The sequence below is a fragment of the Fulvia fulva genome, chromosome 9 (assembly GCF_020509005.1).
Source record: "Fulvia fulva chromosome 9, complete sequence".
NCBI lineage: Eukaryota > Fungi > Ascomycota > Dothideomycetes > Mycosphaerellales > Mycosphaerellaceae > Fulvia > Fulvia fulva.
Genome location: NC_063020.1, coordinates 4,025,634 through 4,050,783, shown reverse-complemented (window position 1 = coordinate 4,050,783; position 25,150 = coordinate 4,025,634). Strand labels below are relative to the sequence as shown.

Genomic DNA, 25,150 nt, shown 5'->3' with positions numbered 1-25,150 from the left:
GCACTTGAGAACCGGAGGGTCTGCCCCAAACAGTAACGCAAAAGTCAGTAGCCGTGCAGTGTACCACTCGGAGCTGCATTCGGCTTACACCAAGCGGTCACGAGTACTGCCAGATATTGACCGGAAGGCAGCAAGTCTGACAATACCTGGATCGTGTGTCCCTCGTGGGCGCGACGTTGGACTTACTCCGGTCAAGGATGGATGCGCACAGAGATGGACCTGGCACGATGCACGTTGCTGTTGCCTCATAGATCAGGCTTGCTGCGCTCGAGATCATGTTCGGCTCGACGGTGAAGATGTTGTGCTCCAGCTCTCTGTTTGATCTTTGCAGTGATTTGAAAGTGCCGATGGTTATGATGGCTGAGAGTCCAGCCAAGTTACTCCTGCTACGCTTCACCTTCTCTCTCCGCTCAGCTGCGTTCGACGACCATGGACATGGCTACCACACTCGCTTGTAAGGAAGCGCCGTTGGGTAATACTGTTCATGCTGACTTTTGTAGTGTTTGCATCGCAAGCCTGCGCTCCCGCTCCGACTACCTGCCCATCCTGCGTCTTTGGAGCGACGGCTGCGACTCTTCACTCCTACAGCTACACCATCGTTCAGACCATCACTGCCACCAGAGTCCCTTACGTCAAAGACTACGGCAATGGTAACATCAGTACAGTTAGCGTCTCGACCATCTGGCCCACCGGAGTGCTTGGCTTACCGGCCAACACGAACCTCTTCACGGACATTGCAGACATGACCTGGACTGGGCAAGGCATTGCCATGTAAGTATGCATGACCCTTCATCTCAGCTGGAGCTAATCATCGTTATTCTCCAGGGCATACCCCACGGTCTACATCGAGTACCTAGGCTTCGAGAGAAACGACTTTCTCGTCAACGATGCGTACGATGCCACCTTGGGTGTGTGCTCAGGCGAACTTAGACCAACTCAAGTCCGACTGCCAGCGACCACGACGCCGGTACCCTTCATCTTCCCACTCTACAACGCCCCTTGCACCACGACTGTATCAGATGTCGAGCACTTCTCAGTCCCACTCCCAACACCTCTCGTGAGCTACCTCGAACTGGTCGCCGACGACCCAGGCTGCGAAGGTCTCTCCAACATTGTTCAATGCCAAGCACTTGACAGATGGTACACCAATGGTTACATCACCCCGCCAGCCACAGCTACAACCTCGTGCGTTACAGATTACATTCCCAGCACTACCACGTTTCCCAGCACCATCACCGGTGTCTCTACTTGCCCCGATAGCACGTTGGAGACGACTACGCTCGTTGTAGCTGGTGTGGCGACAAGCACTGCCACTGTGACCAATTGCCAGCCAGCGAAACGACAGGCAGTGCTTGATGTGAGGGATGCCACCAATGCTACTTGGCTCAACTACGCCAACGCAACTCCGATAACTGTACCCGATGACTTTAACAGGACGTTGACGAAAAGACACCTGAACGGGTTCGCTGTTGCACCGAGAGCTACGACAACTGTTGGACTTTGAGAGTGTGGCAAGCGAGAGTCTTGTGGCTGGCTATGGGTAATGCTCATGACCTGATGATGTTCACAGAGCTTAATTGCTGGCATGCATACGTAATGTCAATTGTCCATGTTGTGGAAATGCAGTTTGCTCATACTCGCAGCTCGTAAAAGAAGGGCATCGCGCAAAGATTTCCCAGCACTGCTGTTGAAGTTGGTCCATCTGATATCTTCAGCCGTATTGAAATCGCACTTGAGCGACCAGGCATCTCTAGAAAGTGACATTCGACGCTAACGCCCGACCACTACAGCAGAGTGTACACGGCAGTGGGTAATCGTCTTGGGTCTGCAGGACAAGCTAGGCTGCCCAATCCCATGGCACTGACTGTCACTGTGCCATTGGCCAGATTCCACTTGTTCAACATATGGCTGTACACAGCCACGAGCTGAGACAGAGGTGGAGTGCACATGTACTACAGACATCAACATACGGACCGCTGCAGTGGCCGAGACACGCATGCTACTCAAGGCGGACCTCACAGCGTCGAAGCCCCACTCATGTAAACCGCGCCGCAACGCCACAAACAATGATCATGCAGGTGGAGATCATCTGACAGTATTCCTTAATACTCCGTTTCCACGTCACCACTCTCACTGCCAGCTTAGCGACCATAGCATTACATCGGCAGACCAACATCCCCAGGGGTCCTCTGACAGCATTTCGCCCCTGATCCTCAAATACCTGTCTCCGCAGCCCCACCACTTCCCACAACACTCCCCTCCCGAACCGTCCTCGTCCCCGCCGTCGAGACCTCCAACCACGTAGCCCCCCAAACCGTCCCATCGCCGGGAATACCCCCAATCTGCTGCACCGCTGGGGACGTCAACACCTGCCTCTTCTCATTCTTCACAGTCACAGTTCCACCCTCGCACCTCACTCCCATGGCTTCTGCACTCGTGGATGTAGCGTAAGAACTCGTCAGAACCTCTCCATCTTCACATGTGGAAGTGAGAGTGGTGTAGAGTGTTGTTGAAGATGTGGAGGTTGTACAGGATGCTGTGAGAGTAGGAGATGCGGTGGGGGAGGTGTTGGCGTAGAATGTCTGGAGTGCTCCGCACGACTCGACGTTCCTGAGGCCCGGGATGGAGTGTAAGCGTCCGATGTCTTGGAGGTAGGACACCATCGTCGTCGGCATAGGGATTGAGAAGAAGAGGTCACTGCCGACTGTTGTGGTCACGGGCACTTCTGTAATAGGAGCGATGAGGGAGGCGGATTTGATCGACGCGGAAGTCGGGATGAAGATTGGGGTTGCGAAGGTACTGCCAGAGGGACATGCATCTTCTGTAGCTGAGGCGGTGATGGAGACTCCGACGGCAGTGGGAGACGGGACGAAAGTATTACGCTCGAAGCCGAGGAAGTGGGCGTATGTTGTTGGGTAGGTCCTAATGCCTCATCAGTACTGCACGACGTTGTGCGGGTGGGAGTGAGACTCACATCGTAACCCCCTCCATCACCCACACCATCTGAGACGTATGGCTAAACAGCAAATCGTCCGCAGTTGGGGTGACAGGAACATAAGCGACAGAAGTCCAGGTCGAGGTACTTTCATTTTCACAGACGGATTCGTACGGGATGTGCACGGCTGTGACGGTTTCGACGATGGTGGCGGGGAAGGAGTAGAGCGTTGCTGAGGTGGCGCCGAAGAAGCAGTTTGGACAGCCGTATGAGCCAGAGGTTGTGGAAGAGAGCGAAGAGGTTTCCGCTTCTGTAGTGGTCGGTGGCGTGTAGCTACCCGAGGAGCTGGACGACGACGAGATCGTGGTGATGGTGGGGATGCTGATGCTTGTGCTGATTGTTGAAGTCGTGGAAAGGCCCGTACTTGTCGAATCGGAAAGCGTGATTGTCGAAACTGTAGCCACAGTGACAGTCGTTGATGAAGCGCTGCTAGATGAGACCAGGCTGGAAGAAGAAGTCAAAGATTGGCTCGACACACTGCTGCTGGACACGGTAGAAGTCGTCTCATAGGCGTAACTAGTACTAAAGCTGGAGAGAGAGGAGCTCAAGTACGACGTTAAGGACTGAATGGTGCTATTGCCTCCATAGGCTGGCGGTGCTGGGCCATCTACTCTCCTGTTAGCGCAAGTTGAGGATTGCTGAGGATGGCAGACTTACAGGAAGGTGTGTACGACATGGTTGAAAGCGAGTGTCAGTCTTTGCAGTGGTCAACGAGGGTGAAGACACGATGGCCTCCTGTCAACCAGCGACTTTATACCCCCCGTTGAACCAGGTCCCCAGCTGTCGCCGCTGGCCATATCAAGACAGCGACACAGAGCCTAGACCCCGAGAGCACTGATATTGCACCGCCTTCGGAAGACAGCAGGTTGGTGTCTTGTTTGCTTGCATATTGAGTTCTATTCCTGCTTGATACGGGAGGTCCTCCGGTTGGTGGTGCAGCCTGGAATGTTCAGCGTGGACATGTCGTTGTCATCGATGCTACTGCGAGTGTGCATTGCTGTGGTATGTATGCATTCGTTGGGCTTTCTGCTCAACAAATGACCCGCGTGGCAATGTCATGATGTGCTGTTTGATCAAGTGTATTTCGATTCGACATGCCAAGGGCGCACATTAAGAGAGGCTCTGGTCCTGCAGGTACGAGTCGTACATTCGGTGACAGTACCGCGTCGCACAGCGGCTGTCTGCGTGTCCTGGTTACGACACTGTGTCTGTGAGTTAGTCTCGATCTCGTCCAAGATCACAAAGACAATCGGGTGTTCCCATGCCCCAGCATCAGAGCCAAGCAGCACGAAGCGGAGGTGTACGACGCAAAATGTCGACCACAGCAGCAGTAGCGCAGTTCGTTCGATCAAGCTATCTGCAGACATCAAGCTAAGCATGAACATCTAGTGCTTCGTTCAACATACACAAGGACGACATGCGCTGTGTCATCGTCTCGACTCACCGGTCCGGGTACTCCATCAACGCCGATATCAAGCAAAAGCATATTCGTCTACTGGACGAACAAACTGTCATCATTCATGTTGTACTGCTTGATGATCTGAGCCAGCTTGGTCGCTTCACGTGAGAAGTCGAGTGGGTTGGCGTATTGTACCTGATAGCGGACTCTGTGGCGCACACGTTAGCATTGAAATAAATGTGCGACGATATGTATGCGGAAACATACCTCTGCTGATCCTGGAAATTGTCCATCTTCGCTCTTACGTGGAAGTTGAAAGTCTGACAGTTCGCGTCACCAAAGGCGTCTGCCACACGCTTGTCGTCGCCTTCTTCCTTCATTGCCATGAGGTCGTTTGCGGGCATACCCATCATACGCTCGCCAACCTCATCGAAGCAGCTCAGCCATATCTGGCCTGTGTGGTCGCTGACATTGACAGACATGATGTATCGATACTTCGGCGCGTCCCACGACTTGTCGCACTTCTCGCATCGCCAGTTGCCAGGATCGTTCTCAAGCACCTTCTTGTTGCAAGGCTGAGGGTCTGTGGTGCGACAAGCTGGGTAGGCAAAGTTGTCCTGTTTAACGTAGATGATGGTTGCCTTGATGCTGAACCAGTCTGTGTCTTCAGTCATGCCGAGATTCTCGTCTCGTACTTGTGCGATGGTCTTTGTGTCATTGCCCTTGGCACCGGACGTCGCGCCGACTGTGGCCATAGTGTTTGCGTGCGAGGCGAAGTTCTCGGTGCGACCGGTACCGTCATACCAGCCTTTGAGCTTGTATGCTTCCTCGATGTCTGGGTTGGCGGTCATGCTGCCGCTGGAGAGCAGGGACAGAGAACGTCCACCAAAGTCGCTGACCTTGACACCCTTGAATGCCACCACAGACTCTGGCTGTACGTCAAGAGTCTCCGCAGTCTTGCCCCAGACAGTAAGCCGAACGTTATAGCCGGTGTTATCGACCAAGGTCAGCTCACGCTTGCTGTATGGCTTGGATGTGGTCTTCGAGACTATCTCCGACACCTCACCCACATCTTGCAGCACACCGATGACATCGATTGTAGAGTCCTTCTCAATCTCTTGCAGCGCCGCAATAGTGGTGAAGTTATAACGCACTTGCGGCACTCCATCGTTGTCCTCGGCCTTCTCGATTTGCGTATCTTTCTCGGCGGTGAGCTCGTAGTCGTTGTTGAGGTTCGAGAATTGCTTCTTGGCTAGCTGCACCCTGCATGGGCTCGAAATGTAGTAGACGCCGCCCTCCTGGAGTGTGTCGTACCACTGATCCACAGCATCGTTGAAGCCGGTCATGCGAATCTCGCCAGAGTCGTCAAGGAAGTTCGCACTGAAGAGCTTGCCTTCGCCATTCTTGTTGTGCCAGGTCTTGATGTCACTTTTGTTTGTGCAGCGGGCCTTGATAGTCCACTTGTGCGTGTATGGGGAGATGGCTTCGATGGGTGTGATGTTCGCATGGCCGCCATGTGACGCTCCATTCGTGCGGGACGGAAGTGCTCGCTGTTGCTGTTGTGGTGCCTGCTGCTGTGGCTTGTTGCCGTAGAAGTTGTTGCCTGCGATATTTCCTGGCTGTGGCTTGACATCCTCCTGCGCCTCCGGCTTCGCGTTGTCCAGTGCCACTGGCTGACCCAGCTTGTCCTGCTCGCCGTACTCCTCCAGTACATCCAAGCCGATGATGATCAGGATGTACTTGTCTTTGACGTAGTTCGCTTGGTAGTTGTTCAGGCGGCATATGCTGCCCTTCTTCAGTTTGCCTTCGCTGATGAGGTGGTTGGATTCTGGTAGATATGTCAGCTTCCTGCCCCCTCACTCCGCCTGACCGATACTGACGTATGGCGATCATGCCCTGTATGAAGTTGATGGTATCGTTGAAGACGACACGCCACCGCTCTTGCCCTCCGTTCGCCTGTGCCATGGGCTTGATCTGCACGCACTGGAAGACGGGCTGCTCGACCTGCTCGCCTTCGGCGATGCGACGCAGCGCGCCCTGCGAGATGATACTGAGTGCGTCGGCCATGTTGTCTTGTCTGCCGGTGAGTACGAGGTGTGGTGTCTGTTGCGACGATGTCGATGGCGTTGATGGACGAGATGTTGCATGTTTCTATTTCCCCACTAGAATTATCGGCACGCGACGCGCGAGGCAGACGCGTCAAACTTTGCTTAGTCATGTCTTCGAATTGATCTACTCTAATTCTGCAACCTCCTCCTCACCAACAAATTCACTTGCAGAGTAAATGTCTGCATCGATCTGACTGCAGTATAGACTCTGACCCAGCTGCCAGCGAGACCTGGCGATGAATGCATAGAAGCGATAGTAGCTCACGACATTAGACCGAAGGAGTTCCTCTGCCATACTGCTCCCTCGCTGACTCTGCAAGGCTGGTCTACCGATACTCCGGCCTTTCGAGCCAGGAGCTCCTTTGCAGAGCGCGTGGAAGTCGTTGCCCTGCTCGCAGCATGGTCCCGACCACGAGGTCTCTACCAGAGGATGAACACGAAAGATCGCAAGAGACGCCTGTGAATGGGCAGTACTGCGTCGACAACGTAGCCTGAGTGCTAACCCGGCGAGGCGAGAAAGACACAGTCGCGCGGTGATTCAGTGCATTGTCTTCAGAAGGAGCACCGGTCTTGATGAAGCGCACATATGCATTCATGTGGACGCATGCCGTCTCGCGATCTGTGTCAGTCGATGGACGCCCAGCTGCAGACGATTTGACGTTCATCACAGAACATGACTGCCTCGCCTGGGTCAGCAACGATACTCGATGTCAGATATACGCGTCTAAAGCGCACGCTTGGTGGAGTGACGGCTTACACTGCTTCAACTATGCGTCAATCATGCCCAATCTCTCCGTTCGGCGGCTGTACAGTGCCGCATCGTTGCCAGAAGATCAAAAGCGCTCCACCAGCACAACATAGAGTGCTCGGACCGGGAAAATTCACGTAATCTGAAACAAAGGGCATCACGACTGATCGCCGTGATCAAACTTGATGGTCACCAACGGTAAGGTCGTGAAACCAAGGTGTACAGCGGCCAGGCTGAGGCGGGAGAAGCTGCAGATATCGAAGAACTGGCTTGCGTCCACAATTTACTCTTGCTCTCACGCCCTGCCAACCAGCGGACGGTTAAGCGCAAAGCTTGCGCCGCCACAAGGCTTTGCTCTTGTCATTCATCCCCGGGCGCATCGTCTACATCTCTGAGGCTGGTACGACCTGACTACCCAGTGTCGCATCTCGCACGATATGTCTTCACCTCAGTGTTACGCCTGGGTCGCAGGCACCATATACACCTTCAAGACGCCCTCCCAGGCTACATTGTGCGGTACATCGAAGCCCGCATTCTACGCAGCAGATACCGGTGTTCAGTCCTGTTGCCTCCTAGGAGACACCTGCGGAGCCAATGCGGTATGCAAGCGACCGACCCACCAGGCCTCTTCACTTGGGTCCGAATATTACATTGGAGAGTGCACAGATCCTGACTTCCAAGACCCTCATTATCGGAAAGACTGCACTCTTTACTCCGGAGGCTCAGACATTGTCTTCACATAAGTATCGGGTGTCTGGGCCTGTTGCGGTAAGACCAGCGATGGCACAAACAGTCCTAATTGCAGCAATATGCTGCAGGACCAGGTCTACTACTTGGTGTGGGATTCGAATGCCTTCCCTGGCCCGATCGATAGCCCGTTGACCGCAGCGGTGTCCACGATCCTCCCCGCTACAGCCTCTCCAGCGCAGGCCAAATCGGTATCTACACCGACAACTATACCCACGCCCACTGCTTCGGCCAAGTCAGGCTCACTGTCCATGGGAGCAAAGGCCGGCATCGGTATCGGAACAGCTGCTGGCGTGCTGGGTCTGATAGGTCTGGCTCGACTCTTGGCACTTGGTCGGAAACGTCGAAGATTATCCGAGCGACCGATGGACGTCAGCAACGATGACAACGTGGAAGTTCAGCAGGGGGGTCAAGCTGGCCAGGATGACAAGAAGTCGGCGTCATATTTTGGCATGCTGGAGAAGAGCCAAGCTGCCGAGCTGAACACTGAGCGTCCGATGGGAGAGTTGCGAGGTTGATGGTGGTGATGATTATTGTTGAGTTTGTGTATAGGTGATCGGGTAAAGTTAGTCAATGTACAGTATCATACGGCGACGTTCTAAGTTGTTAGTTCTACTCTTCGATCCGGCCAAATCCAGATCGCCGAATCTCGGCGGGGCAAGAACACCTTCGCCGTCGTCACCTCCAAGTCTCGATAGAATATAACTCCAGCAGAATACAACGCAACCACAACTCACTCCACCTGCAACTCACCCAATCCAGCAACAATGTGCAAACAAGCAGTCTGCTCGACCTGTCGTACGCACTTCCGGCTGCCCCTTACCTCTCCCCATCCGCTAATCCACCGCACAGAAAAGACCACCTGGTGGGGCTGCGGCTCCCACGTCCCCTCAGTCCTCGACTCCGTCGCAGAAGCGGAGCGTTGCTCCTGCGAGCCCAAGGTCGAGAAGGAGGGAAAGCAGTATCCTCCCATGGGTCCGAAACCTGAGATGTAGAACAGGTGGCAGAGAACTGACGAGCGAATAAAGGGCCTGCGTTTGGGATGGTGAAGGCGGCTTTTGGGTTTGGTGGTGGTACTGGTAGTGCTGGGGGTGATGGGAAGGATGAGTTATGATGAGATGAGATGAAGATGCGATGGGATGGGGTGAGGTTGTGGTTGTGGTTTGATGGGATGGCCATTATGGTGGCTTGGTGAAGGCACGTGATTGTCGGAGAAAGCCGGGTGGGTGCTGGGTTGCTGTTCTCTGATGTGCTTCGCTTCATCAATGTCAACTTGAAAATGTCCTCATATCCAGCCAGTCTTGTGCGACATGACCCTCATAAAGTCTTCATCATGCCATGTCTGCGGTTGTACTCTGGACTTATCAAGCATGCTGGTCACGGGAGACCGCTCCTCCAACGCCACAGAGGCTGGAAACAGCAGTGAAAGTGCTGATCTTTCAGCACGCCATCTGTTGTGAATCAGGTGACTTGGGTACCATATTAGTCAGGACTTGGCACACACACCCTATATCAGCAATATCTGTAGCCACCATCGATACATCTTATGCAATTCAGAGGGTATCTGATCACCCTTATTGTTTCATGGTTCAGCAAGCTTGTACACTCGTCAATCACCCCTACAACAGGTTATGAGCCCGGGTGCTCCTCTGCCTATTCGCCTCGATACTTCCGTTCCCCCCAGATCGCCGCCTTCCCCCCAGCAATACCCACACTTCAGATATAGCCATATAGGCTCCTGTATCAAATGGCATTCAATATCGCATCAATTCAAGCTAATGTTATCGCGTCTAATCGCGTTGTTAGGCTGTTGTGGGCTCGCAGCGGCACTGGGAGGTGATCTCGAAATCCGCCCTCCTAGGACCTCATTTTTCGCACTTTCTCAAGCCTAATCTCATCCATTGCAACACTACCACCTCAATAGCGACATGGACGATTACGAGACGGTGTTGTTAGCATCACAGCCACCTACTATCGACCTCACCGCCGCCGCCGAACCGCCTGTGCTACCAGAAACACCTTGTTTTGACCGCTCCGACTCAGATACGCGTAGGCATCGAAGAACGCGGTCTATCACCTCTCACACCTTCATACGACCTCAATATTCGACACGCTCTATATCACCACGGCCTCAGAAGCACGCGTTCATTATGAAGCCGGTGCTAGATAGTCCTATACCGCGAGAAGACACGTTCTCTAGCGAGAAGGAATTGACCGATTACTACTACGCGTTTGGAAAAGAGGAGGGCTTCGAATACAGACCAGATCCGAAGGGCCCTAAGGATTGCAACCGTGCTGGACAGCGGTATCGCTACAAGGTAGTATATTGCTGTGCTAGCTTTGCTAAGACCGATAAGAATAAGGCGAAGAAGAAGTCTAAGCGATGTGGTTGCCCTTTCTACTTCTACGCTGTTGCTGCTATACTAGACGAGCCTAAAGGGGAGTAGGAGATACGGCATTCGAACAAGCCTAAACACTGTCGACACAATTATAAGCCGGACGATATAATAGCGCTTATTACACACCGCTAACGTTTAAGGACTACTACGTTCTTAGAGGAGCTTGAACGCCTTCAGAAAACACGTATGTCGATAGCAAAGATTATGGCCTATTTTAGGGGGCGTATGTTACTAAAGCCTTACGACATTTATAACATTGCTTAGGCTCGTAATATTAACGCTCGGCGTAAGCATAATTAAGCAGAGAGGATAGTGAATCTGCTTAATAGTAAGTCTATATATTATAACATCTATACGGACTCTAAGATAGGCTTAATTCGAAGCATAATAGCCCTTTATCTAAAGAGCCTTAAAGCGTTTAAGAATACGCCGTATACGATCTATATTAACTTAACCTATAGTATAAACCTATATAATATAGAGCTTATTAATATTATATCTAACGTACTTTACTACCGAGCGGGCTATACTACCGAGCGGGCTATACTACCGAGCGGGCTACTTTTACTAAGAACTGTACTACTTCTATAGATATAGCTATATAATGTTAAATAGGTACGAGTTACGTAGTAGTAGAAGACGGCGGATTATACGAAAGACAAAGAAGGACCTAATAGGATAGCGTATATCTATATATAGTATCGCTAGTATTAGTATAGGTAGATACTAGGTGTCCGGATGTTTGCTAGCCTATAGGCTAGTAGACCCTAGTCACGTGATCTAGTTATATAACACACCTACACCTATATACTTGTCCTACGGCCTATATGTTCTCAATACTCCTACTTAGGCTATATAGTCTCCTATAATCCCTTTACGTAAGCTAGAGCTACCTTATAAAGTTTTGGAACTACTAGCTATTAAGGGGCTTTATTAACCTATTAGTAGCTATGTCCTTTATATAGCAGTAGTCTACTACAATCTTCTTCTACTACTAGAGATGTCTAATATAGTTATATATAACATTAATATGCTTTGACCTTTTATGTATATAGGCATCTTTAGTAAGTGTCAAAGCGGCTTAGTTGTTACCTATAAGCTTGACTAGCCTTAGCTCGTTAATAGTGCCCCTACTTACCCTTATACTCGGCTAGAAAGAGCTCTTTCCTACTAGTTCTAGGCACCCCATTTCCCTAAGGACAGTAGTAAGAAATTGTAACTACTTTACGGCTACGTTTATAGCTATAAACTCAGCTTCTATTATTGATATTATAATAGACTTCTACTTCCTACTTATCTAGGACATAGGTAATCTATAAAGGAACTACACTTATCCTAGAATTGAGACTCTATCCACTTTGTCTATAGCGTAGTTAGAGTCCGAGTATCCCTAGAGATTGCCCCCTCCCTTTCTATATAGATAGATAGATAGATTTGTTATTCCCCTATTCTAGGACCCTATCCGGCCTATATAGATATATATCTATTGTTATGTATAAAGGGAAACCCGAATAGGTAAAAACCCTTCCCGCCCCCGACTACTCCTTATCTAGTTTAGCTTTCCCTCTAAACGTACGTAGTCTATGTCACTACCCCGTTAGCCCCCGCTCCTAGCCGGTCTCGTCGCGCTACGTCGTGTCCTCTCTTCCTATACTGCTCCTACTAGGCGGTACTATTCTAGCCAGCCCTTCTCTAGTATCTAGTTCGTAATGCGCCGTAGGTCCTTAGCGTTATTAAGAAGTGCCCTAATCGTCCGGTTCCTCGCCTTTACTATCTACTCCCCCCTTCCTAGCGACTACCTCGGACAGACGAGGAGTGCGTACCGTACGTTCTAGGAGCGATAGCCGTAGGGGCGGCTAGTATTCGTGTATCCTAGAACCTTCCTCTATAATAGGTACCCCTAGAGGCCGATGTGTTCGCTTCGTAGTTAGGTTACTATACTACTCTATGCCCTCGTAAGGCGGTAGTAGATAAGCTTCGGGGGGTACTTAACCGCGGATTTTATAGCTAACTATTCCTTAGGTTATTCCGCTAGCTAAGGGCGTCCACTATGCCCTACAACCTAATTGTTCCACCTCTCTTTCTATAGTTGCTCTATAAACGATTTCTTACCTTCCTATTATGTTACTAGCTATTCGTCCCTTACCCGGTAGTTCGGCTCGTTTCCGGGTCAAATGCCCCTATACGCTAGTACTAATTCGCGGGCCCTTACGACTGTACTAGCGATGACCTTCTATACTAGGTACTATACCGACTTGCCTAAGTAGGAGGTCCGTAGTCCCTAGATATATAGGTCGATCGGCGGTATAGCGGTCTCGTGCTTAAGTATCCTCGTTAGTATCGACTTATATACCCCGGTGACCTTCCTTAGGCATTAGTTTTAGATCTTCGCTAGCGGCGCGACGAGTCCCTTCGATAGGTAGGCCCTCTCGCCTAAGGACCACACTTGGCTACTATAGGTAAGGACTGGCCGTATAATAGCCGTATATAGAAGTCGTAACTACCGGAAGTCCGCCCCCTATATAGACGTAGTGAGCCTCTAGTATAATACTATATTCTGTTTAGCTTTCCGTAATATTGCCTATACGTACTTCCTCTACCGTAGCGCCGGGTCTACCTATAGTCCGAGGATCCTAAGCTGATTTGCCGGGTTAGTCGTGTGCCCCTATATCTAGATAGAAGCTTGTATATTATAGAACCGTGGCCGGCGCGTAAAGTGTATTAGATTGTACTTTTCTAGGGCAAACCGAGCCCCGTGCCTCCTAGCCTAGTCCTCGTAGATCTTGTACTTCTCTTCTAGTAGCCTACAGTTCTCCTTAGTCGAGGAAGACTACGCTAGGATATTTATGTCGTCTACGAAGCCGCTCGTAGCGGTGTTCTGGGATTCTAGGGCTAGGAGTAGCGTCGCTATAAAGAAGAGGAACAGAATAGGTACTAGCGTTAAGCCTTACGGGATTCTAGTATAGACTACTTGAAATAGGCTTCTATACTAGCCGACTAGGATCGACGTACTACGGTTTTAGAGGTAGGACCGTACGAAGTTAATAAGCTACTTAGGGAGTCCTTTCGACCTTAGGATATAGAGTAGCCGCGGGTATAACACGTAGTCGAAGGCTCCCGATATGTCTAGGCTAAGTAAGGAAGCCACCTTGTCCCTATTCTTATACTAGATAGCCTTTACCTAAGAGGTGATAAGTTCTATCGCGGATAGCGTCGATCGCTATAGGCGCGTACCTATCTAGGTGTCCGGGAGTAGGGAGTGTTCCTCTACCGCCTCGGAGAGTCTCGTTATAACCAGCTTCTTAAGCGCCTTCCTAAGAGTGTTAAGGAGCGTAATTGGGCGGTACGACTTTACCTACGTATAGTCTTCCTTCTACGGCTTACGTAGGACCACTATCGTCGATTGTTTAAAAGCTATCGGGTAGTACCCGGTCTATAGGCAGGCGTTAAAGATCGCTATAACTACTAGGGCTAGTTGATCTCTACACTTCTTTAGTAGCTCGTTTGGGATCCTATCCGGCCCCGGGGCTTTCTTCGCCGGTAACTTCCTTAGTATAGCGGTAACTTCTCCCTCGGACACCTCCTATTAGACCGCGATGCTAGAGGCTAGGGGAGTAGAGCTATTTATGTCGCTTAGATTAGCCTCGACTAGGGGCGGGAAGAACTTGCTAGCTAGTAGACGCGCCTTGGCCTCGGGGTCGCTAACCGGGCCACTAGGCGATTGTAGCGCTAGGATAGAGAAGGAGGGGCCCTGTGTATAGTCCTATCGGGCCCATTTCGCTAGCTTCTATATCCTCTCTAGCTTGCCGGCGATTTCTTCTACTATAGCCCTCTAGCCGACTGCTTTCTCCCTTCGTATTATAGCTTTCTTCTGTTAGTATGCCTCCCTATATACGTTCTAGGCCTCCTCGCTATAGCTGCTCGTCTACACCCGGCGGGCTCTCCTTACTTCTCTTACTACCGTAGTGTACTCCGGCGTCTAGTATAGTTTGGACTATGTCGTTAGTTAGGCAAGCGGAACGTGAAGTGAGGTCGCTTTTCTTATTTCGTCTATTAACCCCTAGACTGCTTCGTCTATCTCGTCTTTGCTATTATATTGCTACTACGCGATCTAGACTAGCCTCTTAGAGTTATCGAGGTACGCCTAGATATTGGCCTAGTAGGCCTTTCCCTAGTTTGGCTTAGGGGTTCTCGCTAGTATACGTTGTATCTATATCGTAATAGAGGTCCTGACTAGCATATGGTCTAACGACGCCTCGAGTTTACATTCGATCCTATAGTAGGTTACCGTGTAGTAGTAGCTATCTAAGATCTAGGAGAGGTCGATCGTGCCTTAGAGTCCCCCTCTCTTCTAGGTGCCTAGGTCCTTCGGGGTATTAAGGGCAATTACGTTACTCGCCATTAAGTCGAGTACTTCGTCGGCTATAGGGTGCGGCTATATAAGGCTTTCCTAGGAAGGGTGGTGTATATTGAAGTCTCCTACTACGATGTGGCACCCTTGTCTCTTAAGCGCACTGTCTAGGTGTCTATAGACCCCTAGGTCGCGGCTAGACCTCGAGGCTAGCGGTTGCATATATAGGTTGTGTATCTAGGTGCTACCTACGTAGAGGGAGGTAATATCGCCCCCGCCTTCTTCGTCTACGTAGTACACTACCTCCTAGTCGGATTCTAGTATGTCCTTACTAATATAGAAGCACGTACGGGGTCTACCGTCGCCTCGTAGGCATGTCGTATAGCCTAGTGACTTATAGGTCGTTAGTCTCTTATAGTACGGGTTAATCTATAGCTCCTAGATTATAAGGACGTAGTAGACGCGCGGGTCCGCCTCGTGTAGGAAATGGTTCTAGACTATATCCTTGCTATAGTTAACGTTATACTAGATAATACTAAGCGTGTCGAGGCTAGTTATCGGCATTAACAATCATTTCCTCTATATCGTCCTGTGTCCTACTGCCCTATACGTCCTAGTCTACGCCTATCGGCTATATACTAAAGGGGAGCCGGGCCTAGTTAGATTCCCTCGCCGTAGCTAGTAGAGCACGTAGCCTCCCGTACGCCCTAGGTTACGTATCCTTTATATCGTTCTCGGCCCTAGGGCGCTTATACCCGACCGCCGCTAGTTAGTTCCGGTGTAGGCTAGCCTCACGGTCGCCGTAGAGTCTTAGGGCGACGGTTCTGTTTGTGATTGCCTTGTTTTTCGCTAGTTTCCGCTATAGGCATTCCGTACTATACGATAGGTAGTGCCCCGGACAGTTCGCGTACCGTCTCGTAGTCGATGTATAGTCCCTAGATATATAGTCTCCTATATAGTTCGAGTAGGCCTACTTGTTTGTATACGTATAGGTTTGGTGTCTATACTGTTAGCATTTGAAGTATTAGAGGACACGAAAGGATAAGGAGTGCTTTTCTACTATCTTGAGGCTATATTGCTAGACTAGGCCTTGTTCTATCGCTAGATCCGCCGCTTTCGCGTCTTATAGCTATACTATTAGCGCCGAGGCCTTCTTGCCTTCTAGCTATTTCCTATAGAGCCAAGTCGCCTTCTAGATTAGAGAGTTAAGAGTGACCGGGTTGTCCTCTTAGAGAGCGCGTAGGTGACCCTAGTTAGTTAGGTCAAACTCCTTAGGTATGTCGTAGACTAGGATCGTGAATTGTTTCGTTAAGACCTTCGCTAATACCGTAACCTTAGATACCTACTGTAGCTATACCTCTAGGTGCCTCCTAGTAGTAGTAGAGCTAGTATAGATCTATAGAGTGCCGTTAGACTATTGGTTCACTACGACCACCCCTAGTTAGTTAATTCGTTAGGCGAGCTCCTTGTTCGATAGCTTCGTAACTTCGGCCTAGTCTTCCTTTACTATAATACGGATCGTAACTATATCGTACGTTAGGCGGGGGCCTAGTATCGATACCGCGACCGATGCCTAGCTATAGGGGTGTTAATTCCGGGTGGCCTTACTAATCGCCTAGGACGTCGTCCTCATTTCTTATTGCCCTCGGTAATACGATAGTATAAGCGCCGTACGTAGCTAAGTGATCATTACCTATAGAGACCGGTAAGGGAGCTGATCGTTAGTTTCTATACTTTTTGCGTCCTCTATAAGTTGCTACTAGTTGTCTTAGGGGGGCTTCGCCTATAGGGCCGTAGGCGCCGTTAGTACCGTAGCCTAGGCTACTATTGCCTAGGAGTTGCCTAATGTAGCTAGGCACCTCCGCGGCGTTTGGAGCTGAAGAAACAGGGTGAAGAGAGCTTCAAGCTATCTAGATTAAATAAGGTAGAACTCCCTTAGTCCTAGGGGTAGTGGCCTGCTTTATATATCGTTAGAATAGCCTTAATAAGAGCTTTCGAATGTGTCTTGTTTTAGCGTAGAGATCGATCCCTTTCTATATATAAGACCTAGGTCTAGGTACGACCGTAGGTATCGGGAGAGCTTCTTTAAAGCCTTTATATACTACTACGAGGAATTAGCAACATATAAGCTAATTCTTCTAAGGGGGAATGCTAAGTCTAGCCTTGTCATTGTCATTAGCTACATCTAGGTACTATTGTGGCTCTAGTAATCCTGTTTGTTACACCTCTTATCTATAGGTGCCGTAGGTACTAAGTGCTCGTAGCTCTCTAAAGGCGGTATAGTTATATAAGATAGTAGACCGAGAGAAGACGTATTTATCGCTTATTATCTAGGTAGAGATAGCGGAACAAGCTAACTAGATACTAGATAATAGGCTATTCTAGAACTACGAGAGAATAGACACGGAGATCTATTAGAGTAGCTATAGGGTACTATAATACTTCTAATACTAACAGTACGGTTATATAGCCCTAAAACACGGGGAGAAGACCCTAAGGTGTCCTTACTACGTAGGCCTATACTAGGGAAGGGAATGCCTAAAAAAGGAGAGTAGGTATATATACTACGGTAGAAGGTACCTAGCGTACTTAAACTAATACCTAGCTAGAATAGTAGTATAAGAACGAGCGAGATAAGTAAGGATCTCTATACTAGCTAGGTACCCCTAACGATAGTAGGAGGGACCTACCGTATATAAGGGCTTCGAGCCGAGTAAGAGGAAGAGGGTAGAAGAGATAAATAAGAGAACCTAACCTTTAACGTATCTACCTCCCGGTAGGCCTAGATACCTTAACCGGGCTACTAACGAACTAGGCTAAATACGAATCTTTAGGGCGCCCTAGCGGCCCTAGGGCTAGCCGGATAGCGGGATATAGGCTTAGGAGATATAGTAGGTTAGTACGGAAATAGACCTTACGGATAACGAAAAATACTATACGACGACATTACTATCGTATAGTATAACGTAAATAAAAGTAGGGACAAGGTCTAGCGCTACTTTCTATAAGAGCTAGACCCGCTACGGTACTACGTTATTACGGTATAGGAACTATAGATTAATCCCTACGTAGGACTCTATTACGGCGGTACTTAGGGTAGTCTATTATCCAAAGTAAGCCTAGATAAGGCCCCGCTAGTATAAAGCTTATAAGCTTTACGACCTCGTCTTTTACCTATTTAGGTAAGCCGGTCGCGCGGGTCTAAGCGGGCTACTTACGTAGCCGTAATAGACTCCTAGCTACTTATAATAACCGGAGATACTATATTATTATCGCGGGCAAACGAGGCGTTATTCCGAGGACATATATATACGTAAGTAAGACTATAGACCTTAAGTTATAGAAGGTTATACTACCGTAGTAGGGTAACCTAGGAGATATAATATTAATCTAGATCGATATAATATAAGGCTCTATCTAGATCTATAACGCTTATAACCCGCTACCGCTAGGTCGGACGAGTAGGGAACTAGGAACCCTCGCCTACCTAGAGCGGACCCTAAGCTAAGATACGAAGTAAGTACTCCTCGGCGACTTTAACCTCTACTACCTATAGTAGAGACTCGACTTCACTCCCCTATATACGTTTCTAGAGGGAAAGCTACTAGATATAACCGTACGCTACGGAATAGCCTTAGTAATACTAAAGGGAATAGAAACGTAGAAGGCCCGTATAAGTATAAGTATAATCGATCTATACTTTCTATTACGAGAACTTAAAGAGAGACTAGTCTAATACCGACCGAACTACGCGCTAGTAGCCTCCTTAGACTATATCCCTATCTAAACGACGCTAGGGGTGAAGGCAATAGAGGAGCTAGTAAGCAAACTACGCCGTAACTAGAAGAAGGCACGCTAGGACGATATAAGAGACTTCCTAATAGCAAACCTACCGTAGTATAGGGAACTCGAGACGACAGCTTAGCTAGATTAAGTAGCGGAACAGATTACCTCGGTTATATAGTAAGTAGCGGAACAATATACGCCGTTACTCCGGCCCTTAACGTAGTAGAAGGCCTTCTAGACCCCTAAATACTCTACGAAGGTAAAGGAGGCTAGAAGGGCAAGGCGATAGTAGACGAAGGAGTACACCTAAGAGACGTAGGGGCAATACTATCGCGCGATATAAGAGAGGAAGGTATAGATAAGACGCGATAAGCTATAGGACTAGAGAGCGATAATCGGGCTCGTTATAGAAAACCCGGAATAGATATAGAGACTAGCTAAATAGGTACGACTACCTAAAGAGTAACAAACCCCTTACTTCCCTCTAATTGTAGACCGCGAAGGGATTGCCTAGACTACGCCCCGGGGTAAGGCGAAAGTATTAGCCGACTATTTCTTTTCGACATAAGTAGGGGTAGACCTTACGGACATCGACCCGAGTATATACCCGGAGGCCCTAGATATAGATTAGGCGGTTAGCTCTAATATAGTAATAGGAGTTATAAGTAAGCTAGAAGGACGAAAAGCCCTAGGCCTAGATAGGATACTAAATATACTACTAAAAGAGTATAGAGAAGAGATCGTACCGAGCCTTATAAACCTATTTACCGCGTACCTACGGCTAGGGTATTACCCGAAGCTATATAGAGAGTCTATAACAGTAGTACTACGTAAGCTATAGAAGGAGGACTATACTTAGCCTAAATCGTATAGGCTAATCGTACTTCTAAATACGATAGGGAAGGTTCTAGAGAAGATAGTAGCCTAGAGACTTACGTAGCTAGCCGAGGATAACTACGTACTCCTAGTAATATAGATAGGGGGAAGAAGCTAGCGATCGATACTAATAGTAATAGAGCTAATAACAAAGTAAATTTAGACCCTCTAGTACTACGGTAGGAACCGAGCGGCGTCCTTACTATCCCTCGACATTGTAGGAGCCTTCGATAACGTCTTATACTAAAAGCTAATATATATCCTATAATAGAAAGGCATTTCCTAGTAGGTAACAAAGTTCGTCTACTACTTTCTCTAGGAACGGACGATATAACTAGTCCTAGGGAGGTATACGTCCGACCCGGTAAAGGTAGAGGCTAGAATACCTTAGGGATCTACTCTCTCCCCTATCCTATTTCTAATATTTATATCTGATCTCATCCCTCTACTAACCTCTCCGTAGACCTTAGTATCGGGATTCGTAGACGACATAAACATTCTAGCCTAGTTAGACTCGATAGAGGAGAACTATCGCCTCCTTAAAGATAGGTATAAGAAATACGAGGAGTAGGTAAAGAAGTATAGTGCCCGGTTCGCCCCTAAAAAGTACTGGCTTATATACTTTAGTAAAGCGAGAATATACTATAATATAAAGGCGGCGGTAAGAATCTAAGGCTACGAGACTAAGCTATTAGCGGAGCTACGAGTACTAGGGATCTAGCTCGACCCGAAGCTAAGCTAGAACGTATAGATTAAGAAAGCCTATAGTCGAGCGTAAGTTAACGAAGCCTCGATAAAGAGGCTTACGGCGTCTATATAAGGAGTAATATTCGATAAGGTAAGGGTAATATATAAGGCGATCGTTAGACTAGCTATATTATACGGAGTGTTAAGATGTAGCATCTTAAAGGGAGTTAATAATTAGGAAGTGATCTAGTAGCCTAAGGCATCTACAATAACTTAGCTTATAGGGAGATACCTTCTCTCCCCTTTAGCTTAGATAGATATCTAATACAATTGATATATAAGTTCCTAATATATTACTATATACTCGTGCTATTAGTTAGTTAAAGATTGATCTCTTACTCTACTCCGCTACTATCTACCCGTATCTATTTAATACGGGGTATAGATTTAGGGTATAGGAGGCGTAGGTAAGCCGATCTCGAAACGGATAGAGTAACCCCTAAATAGGATATAGGTAGGCAACCTACGTAGAATACTAGGGGTATATAAGATAACGTTAATAAGTACGGTAGTAATAGAGACGGGAATACTACTAATTAGCTAATATATCCGGGGAATAAGAATTTAATACGCGGTAAAGACGATAGACTACCTAGTATAAACTACGATCTAGGAGGTAAAGAATAAGATAGAAAGCCGCTACCGGAGAGGGGCCGGACATAGGACAAGCTAAAAAGAGGATGACCTTACTACCTTTACGGCCGTATAGATAAGCACCGAATGGCTAGTACGAAAGGAGGAGGAGCGTAGGACTCGCTAGGCCGGCGGGAGTAAGGCTAAGACCTAAAGCCTAGCGGAATAGATAGCGAGCTACCTATAGGAGTAGGACTAGAAAAGGAAGCCCCCTAAGACAATAGGCCCGATAGCGCTCCGAGCCTTCTAGAGACACAATTACTAGCTATATAGGGACCTAATAAGGGCCGAAGCAAGCATAGCGATCCAAATTAGGTCCGAACATATTGGATTAAGGGCCTACCTATTCAGGAGACGCGCACTAGACATCTATAGCCTAGCCTACTAGTGTAGCTACCTATCGCAAAACCTAGAACATATACTACTAAGATGCCCGTAGTAGGCGAGAGGCAGGGGAAATTAGAGGCACTAAGCGGGAAGGCGAGACTATAAGTCAATCATTAGGGACAAAGGTAATATTCGCCGAATCTCTCGGTAGATACTATAGTAGGGATACCTCTAGTAGTTTAGCCTCGCGAGCGAGACGGAGGAGTAGATAGACAAGAGGCGGAAGCAAGGGGGGTTGTAGATAGGGTAGTTATTAGGGCAGGCCTATAACACTAGCGTACCTCTAATAACGGAAATTTAAGACGACAACGAGGAGGAAAAGACAGGCGGGAAGGAGGAGGGGTTTTTACTAACACGGTTTCCCCTCTATATATATATAAACAAGATAGTATAGCTGTATAGGCCAAAGGGCACTATAACAGCTTAATGAAATATCTATCTATCTATCTATATATATATACGGAAGTTAGGACACGTAATAGGGAAGGAGGAAGGACTAATATAGTATACGAAGGTATATAGTAGAATAGTATTTAGTACTAAAGGTGTCTCTACTATCGGTATAGAGACTACGTCTCTTATACCTATATAGAGGGATATTACTCTAGTCCTAGTTCTGTTTTACTACGCCTTATCGGTTTTATCTATATCTTATCCTACGACGGTAGTTCCTCCGACAGTCTCGTACTAACTAGCTAAGCGACTTTAGGTCCTCTAAGTCGCTCCTACTATTCGTACGGTGTCTCGGTAGTATTGCCGTACTATTGTCTCGACTAGCTTAGTATATACTAAGTTAGTCTTAGTACCGTACGATATACCTACTAACCTATACTCGTAATAGATAGGGTAGTTATTAGGGTAGGCCTATAATACTAGCGTACCCTTAATAAGGGAAATCTAAGACGATAACGAGGGGGAAAAGATAGGCGGGAAGGAGGAGGGGTTTTTACTAATACGGTTTCCCCTCTATATATATAAAAACAAGATAGTATAGCTATATAGGCCAAAGGGTACTATAATAGCTTAAATGAAATATCTATCTATCTATATATGTTTCGTTATAACTATATAGATTATATAACTACAGAAGAAAGATATTTTAAAAATACCTAAAATCAGCGAGTTTAGAAATATACTAGGGTTATAGTAGTATTTTTCAACAAAATAAGAGTTATAGGAGTACTTTCTTAACACAATAAAGGGACATAGCAGTACGCTTTTATAATAAAGTAACACGGCGGTATTTTCCGACATAATGAGGGACATGGGAGTATTTCACCGGTATTCTATGCCTACTCGTCGGCTTCGCAGTACCTGCGTACACCTGCCAAGCCTCGGCCAGCTCCTCCCCCTTTGGCGATCGGAACGGTGGTAACGGCGGCTGACACAAGACCATGCGTCTCCACGACGCTTCGTCTCGAAATATTGGAGTCCCAGGAGGCACATTTGCTCGACCAATCTTGACGTGCCATGCCAACTCGTCAATGCCGAATTGCTAGACCAGCAATGCAATGGGTTGACACGTGTGTCCTTCAAGTTGAAACGCCTTGCGTCGATTTCCCTTGCTTGCATGTCTAGTCGGTCCACATCCTGAGCGCTGGCAGTCGCCATGAAGGAACGTTGCCCCCTTCGACGGATTGCTCGGTTTTGAAAACAAACCAAAAAAACTCCCTCCTTCGAAAACTCTCCACCTTGAACCTCAGGCACAGGCCCACCATCCGCCACGAAGAACAGTGCCTTCTGCAACTTGGTCGACTTGTCGATACATTCCTTCCACATCTTACTCACACGCTGGTCGAGGAGGAGATCCTTCATCGGTAGCTCGAGGAGGATCTGCTCAAGCAACTCGGTGGTGTAGAAAACTGCATGAGCGGCGGCGTACTTGTTTCGCTGCTGTTAGTGAGTGCCGTTTGGTCAAGCTGGTGGGTACTCACCATGTTGGCCGTCTGCTGTGGTATCTGCTGTGGTTCCTGCTGTGCAGTCTGATCACCAAGTGAGGGCGCCATCGTGGTGTGGTGTGCTGTGGTCTGTGCGATGTTGATGCTGAGATTGAGACGAAAGAATGGTTTATGCCATGTCGGTGCTGATAATGTCAAGGCGAAAAAGGTCAGACGATGTTGGTGAAGTTATTGAGAAGGAAAAAAGGGAAGTGAAGGAAAGAGAGGGCTTCACGCACGCGTGACAGCAACGAAAGGCATCTTCGGCTTGAGCCGAAGACAACAAGATCAAGAAGCCACGACCGCATGCCGTTGATCAGCACGAGGAAAGAGAGATTGAGACACGCACCAAGAAAGCAATTATCATAAGCATTCACTCCCGAACACCTATATGATGCAGCTTCCTCTCTCACCATCCGTTGCTTCGTAAACATGCCCGCCTGAGCTAGCCATTACCCGCGCGAACGCAGTGAGCGCGGAACAGTTGGAAGACCTTGCCATATTTCGACTCGAGCCTCCCATCCATCCGCAGCACAAAATAGCATCCCTCGAAGCTCCATGATAGTAGTGTGGTAAATGCCCATGTCCCTCCGGGATCTGATCATGCCATCGCCTCGGTCGTATCATCTACTTTTCCATCTCCCACTTCACCGAATCTAGATGGCGTACTTCCGAGTCCACTCGCGTGCAGTAGCCTCGTATCTGGAACGGTCGGTCTTGTAGACGTGTGCGATTTCTGGGACGAGAGGGTCGTCTGGGTTGGGATCTGTGAGCATGGAGCAGATCGAGAGGAGGACTGTATTGCACAACGTTAGCCATGTCCATATTCTTTATCCATCAAGGTTTCGTCATCTCTTCCTCCTTCACGGAGTGGATGTATGTTATGATGACCCACCTTTGCTAATCGTCAACGCCGGGCTCCACTGGTCTCTCAGGATATCCAAACAGATACTGCCGTTGGAGTTGATGTTGGGGTGGTAGATGCGGGTGGTGAAGTTGACCTTTGGCGGCTTGAATGGGTAGTCTGTTGGGAAGTGAATCGCGAGGAAGAAGACGCCGCCGGAGTATGGAGAATCGCCGGGACCCATTATGGTCGCTTGCCAATGAAACTGTACATCAAAAAATGTTAGTTGGATGTGAGGTCTTATCATATCGGCGTTTTGGCGGGGTGAGGCCGCCGTGCCGCGGGGTGTTTTTGAGGTGGCATACCAGGTCATCTCCGATCGGGCCAGCGCTGCATGAGGAGGGTGGGTCGCTGGGAGGGTGTCAGTATATCGCAGCGGGAGAGATCTCGATGTGTTCGTACCGGCCCTGTGAAGAGAGCACGTTAGCATGTCATGTCGCAGAATTGAGGTGCCATTCTCGAGGCCGTCCTTACCAAGTCAGTCAACTCCTTGTTGATGCGCTTCAAAGCCATGGTGAGCGTGGGTGTGTGCGGTTATGTGTGTGGTGTTGATGTTGTTTTGCGTGTCAGGTTGGTGGTGGTGTGGGGTGTGTCTGCGTGTGTGTGGTTTGGTGGGAAGATGTTGTAAAGAGGTGCAAGTCTGCAACTTGAGTCGTCGGCAAGCGGGACAAGGGTCGCTAGCGCCCTTTATGTAAAGTGGAGCCCGAATGAGGCGTCGATCACAGCGCCTTTGTAAGGAACACTGTCTCGTGAACAATCTCACTCAACTATTCACTAGTGCATACTGGAAGGTGGACGTCGTGGTATAGAAGCACGAGAGTCTCAAGAGAAGGCGAGAGGCGGTTCCGAATGCCACGAATGTTCTAATTATTCAGCCTTCGCCCTGCAGGCTTCATTCCTCACTTTGGGCTGTGTGCTCGCGCGCGGCAAGTAGCTGATGCCCAAACGAGCCGCCATACACATGTGATCAATCCTGTTGTTATGTGTAGTTCTATGCCTCACAGCCTCATCCGCCACTCTTGATGTCTGATATACAACATGTACATTGTCCTCTTCACGAACGCCACAGTGCCTCTCGATGACGAAATCCCCGGCCGGCCTCAAACATGCACTGGAGAAGGTTCACCAGGGCT

At 48.7% G+C, this 25,150-nt stretch overlaps 7 protein-coding genes across 7 annotated transcripts; 3 read left to right on the top strand and 4 right to left on the bottom strand.

The window, feature by feature from the left end:
- Positions 1-429: 429 nt before the first annotated feature.
- On the top strand, positions 430-1,504 carry CLAFUR5_09809 (uncharacterized protein; the record flags this gene model as incomplete). Its single annotated transcript, XM_047908957.1, has 3 exons — positions 430-454; positions 501-771; positions 826-1,504. 3 exons carry the CDS (start codon positions 430-432, stop codon positions 1,502-1,504), a joined length of 975 nt encoding a protein of 324 aa, XP_047766102.1.
- Positions 1,505-2,213: 709 nt separating this feature from the next.
- On the bottom strand, positions 2,214-3,671 carry CLAFUR5_09808 (uncharacterized protein; the record flags this gene model as incomplete). Its single annotated transcript, XM_047908956.1, has 3 exons — positions 2,214-2,922; positions 2,975-3,602; positions 3,653-3,671. 3 exons carry the CDS (start codon positions 3,669-3,671, stop codon positions 2,214-2,216), a joined length of 1,356 nt encoding a protein of 451 aa, XP_047766103.1.
- An 816-nt stretch (positions 3,672-4,487) lies between these two features.
- On the bottom strand, positions 4,488-6,461 carry CLAFUR5_09807 (Replication factor A protein 1; the record flags this gene model as incomplete). The annotated part of the gene is made up of 3 exons (XM_047908955.1): positions 4,488-4,602; positions 4,662-6,222; positions 6,275-6,461. The coding sequence occupies 3 exons, from the start codon at positions 6,459-6,461 to the stop codon at positions 4,488-4,490; spliced, it is 1,863 nt and encodes a 620-aa protein (XP_047766100.1).
- A 1,598-nt stretch (positions 6,462-8,059) lies between these two features.
- On the top strand, positions 8,060-8,515 carry CLAFUR5_09806 (uncharacterized protein; the record flags this gene model as incomplete). Its single annotated transcript, XM_047908954.1, has 1 exon — positions 8,060-8,515. The coding sequence occupies one exon, from the start codon at positions 8,060-8,062 to the stop codon at positions 8,513-8,515; it is 456 nt and encodes a 151-aa protein (XP_047766101.1).
- Positions 8,516-8,764: 249 nt separating this feature from the next.
- On the top strand, positions 8,765-9,111 carry CLAFUR5_09805 (uncharacterized protein; the record flags this gene model as incomplete). The annotated part of the gene is made up of 3 exons (XM_047908953.1): positions 8,765-8,795; positions 8,850-8,972; positions 9,026-9,111. The coding sequence occupies 3 exons, from the start codon at positions 8,765-8,767 to the stop codon at positions 9,109-9,111; spliced, it is 240 nt and encodes a 79-aa protein (XP_047766098.1).
- A 13,357-nt stretch (positions 9,112-22,468) lies between these two features.
- CLAFUR5_09804 (uncharacterized protein) lies at positions 22,469-23,182 on the bottom strand (the record flags this gene model as incomplete). Its single annotated transcript, XM_047908952.1, has 3 exons — positions 22,469-22,479; positions 22,892-23,057; positions 23,111-23,182. The coding sequence occupies 3 exons, from the start codon at positions 23,180-23,182 to the stop codon at positions 22,469-22,471; spliced, it is 249 nt and encodes an 82-aa protein (XP_047766099.1).
- A 587-nt stretch (positions 23,183-23,769) lies between these two features.
- Positions 23,770-24,530, bottom strand: CLAFUR5_09803 (Ubiquitin-conjugating enzyme E2; the record flags this gene model as incomplete). The annotated part of the gene is made up of 4 exons (XM_047908951.1): positions 23,770-23,909; positions 24,009-24,222; positions 24,323-24,372; positions 24,491-24,530. The coding sequence occupies 4 exons, from the start codon at positions 24,528-24,530 to the stop codon at positions 23,770-23,772; spliced, it is 444 nt and encodes a 147-aa protein (XP_047766096.1).
- Between the last annotated feature and the right edge of the window lie 620 nt (positions 24,531-25,150).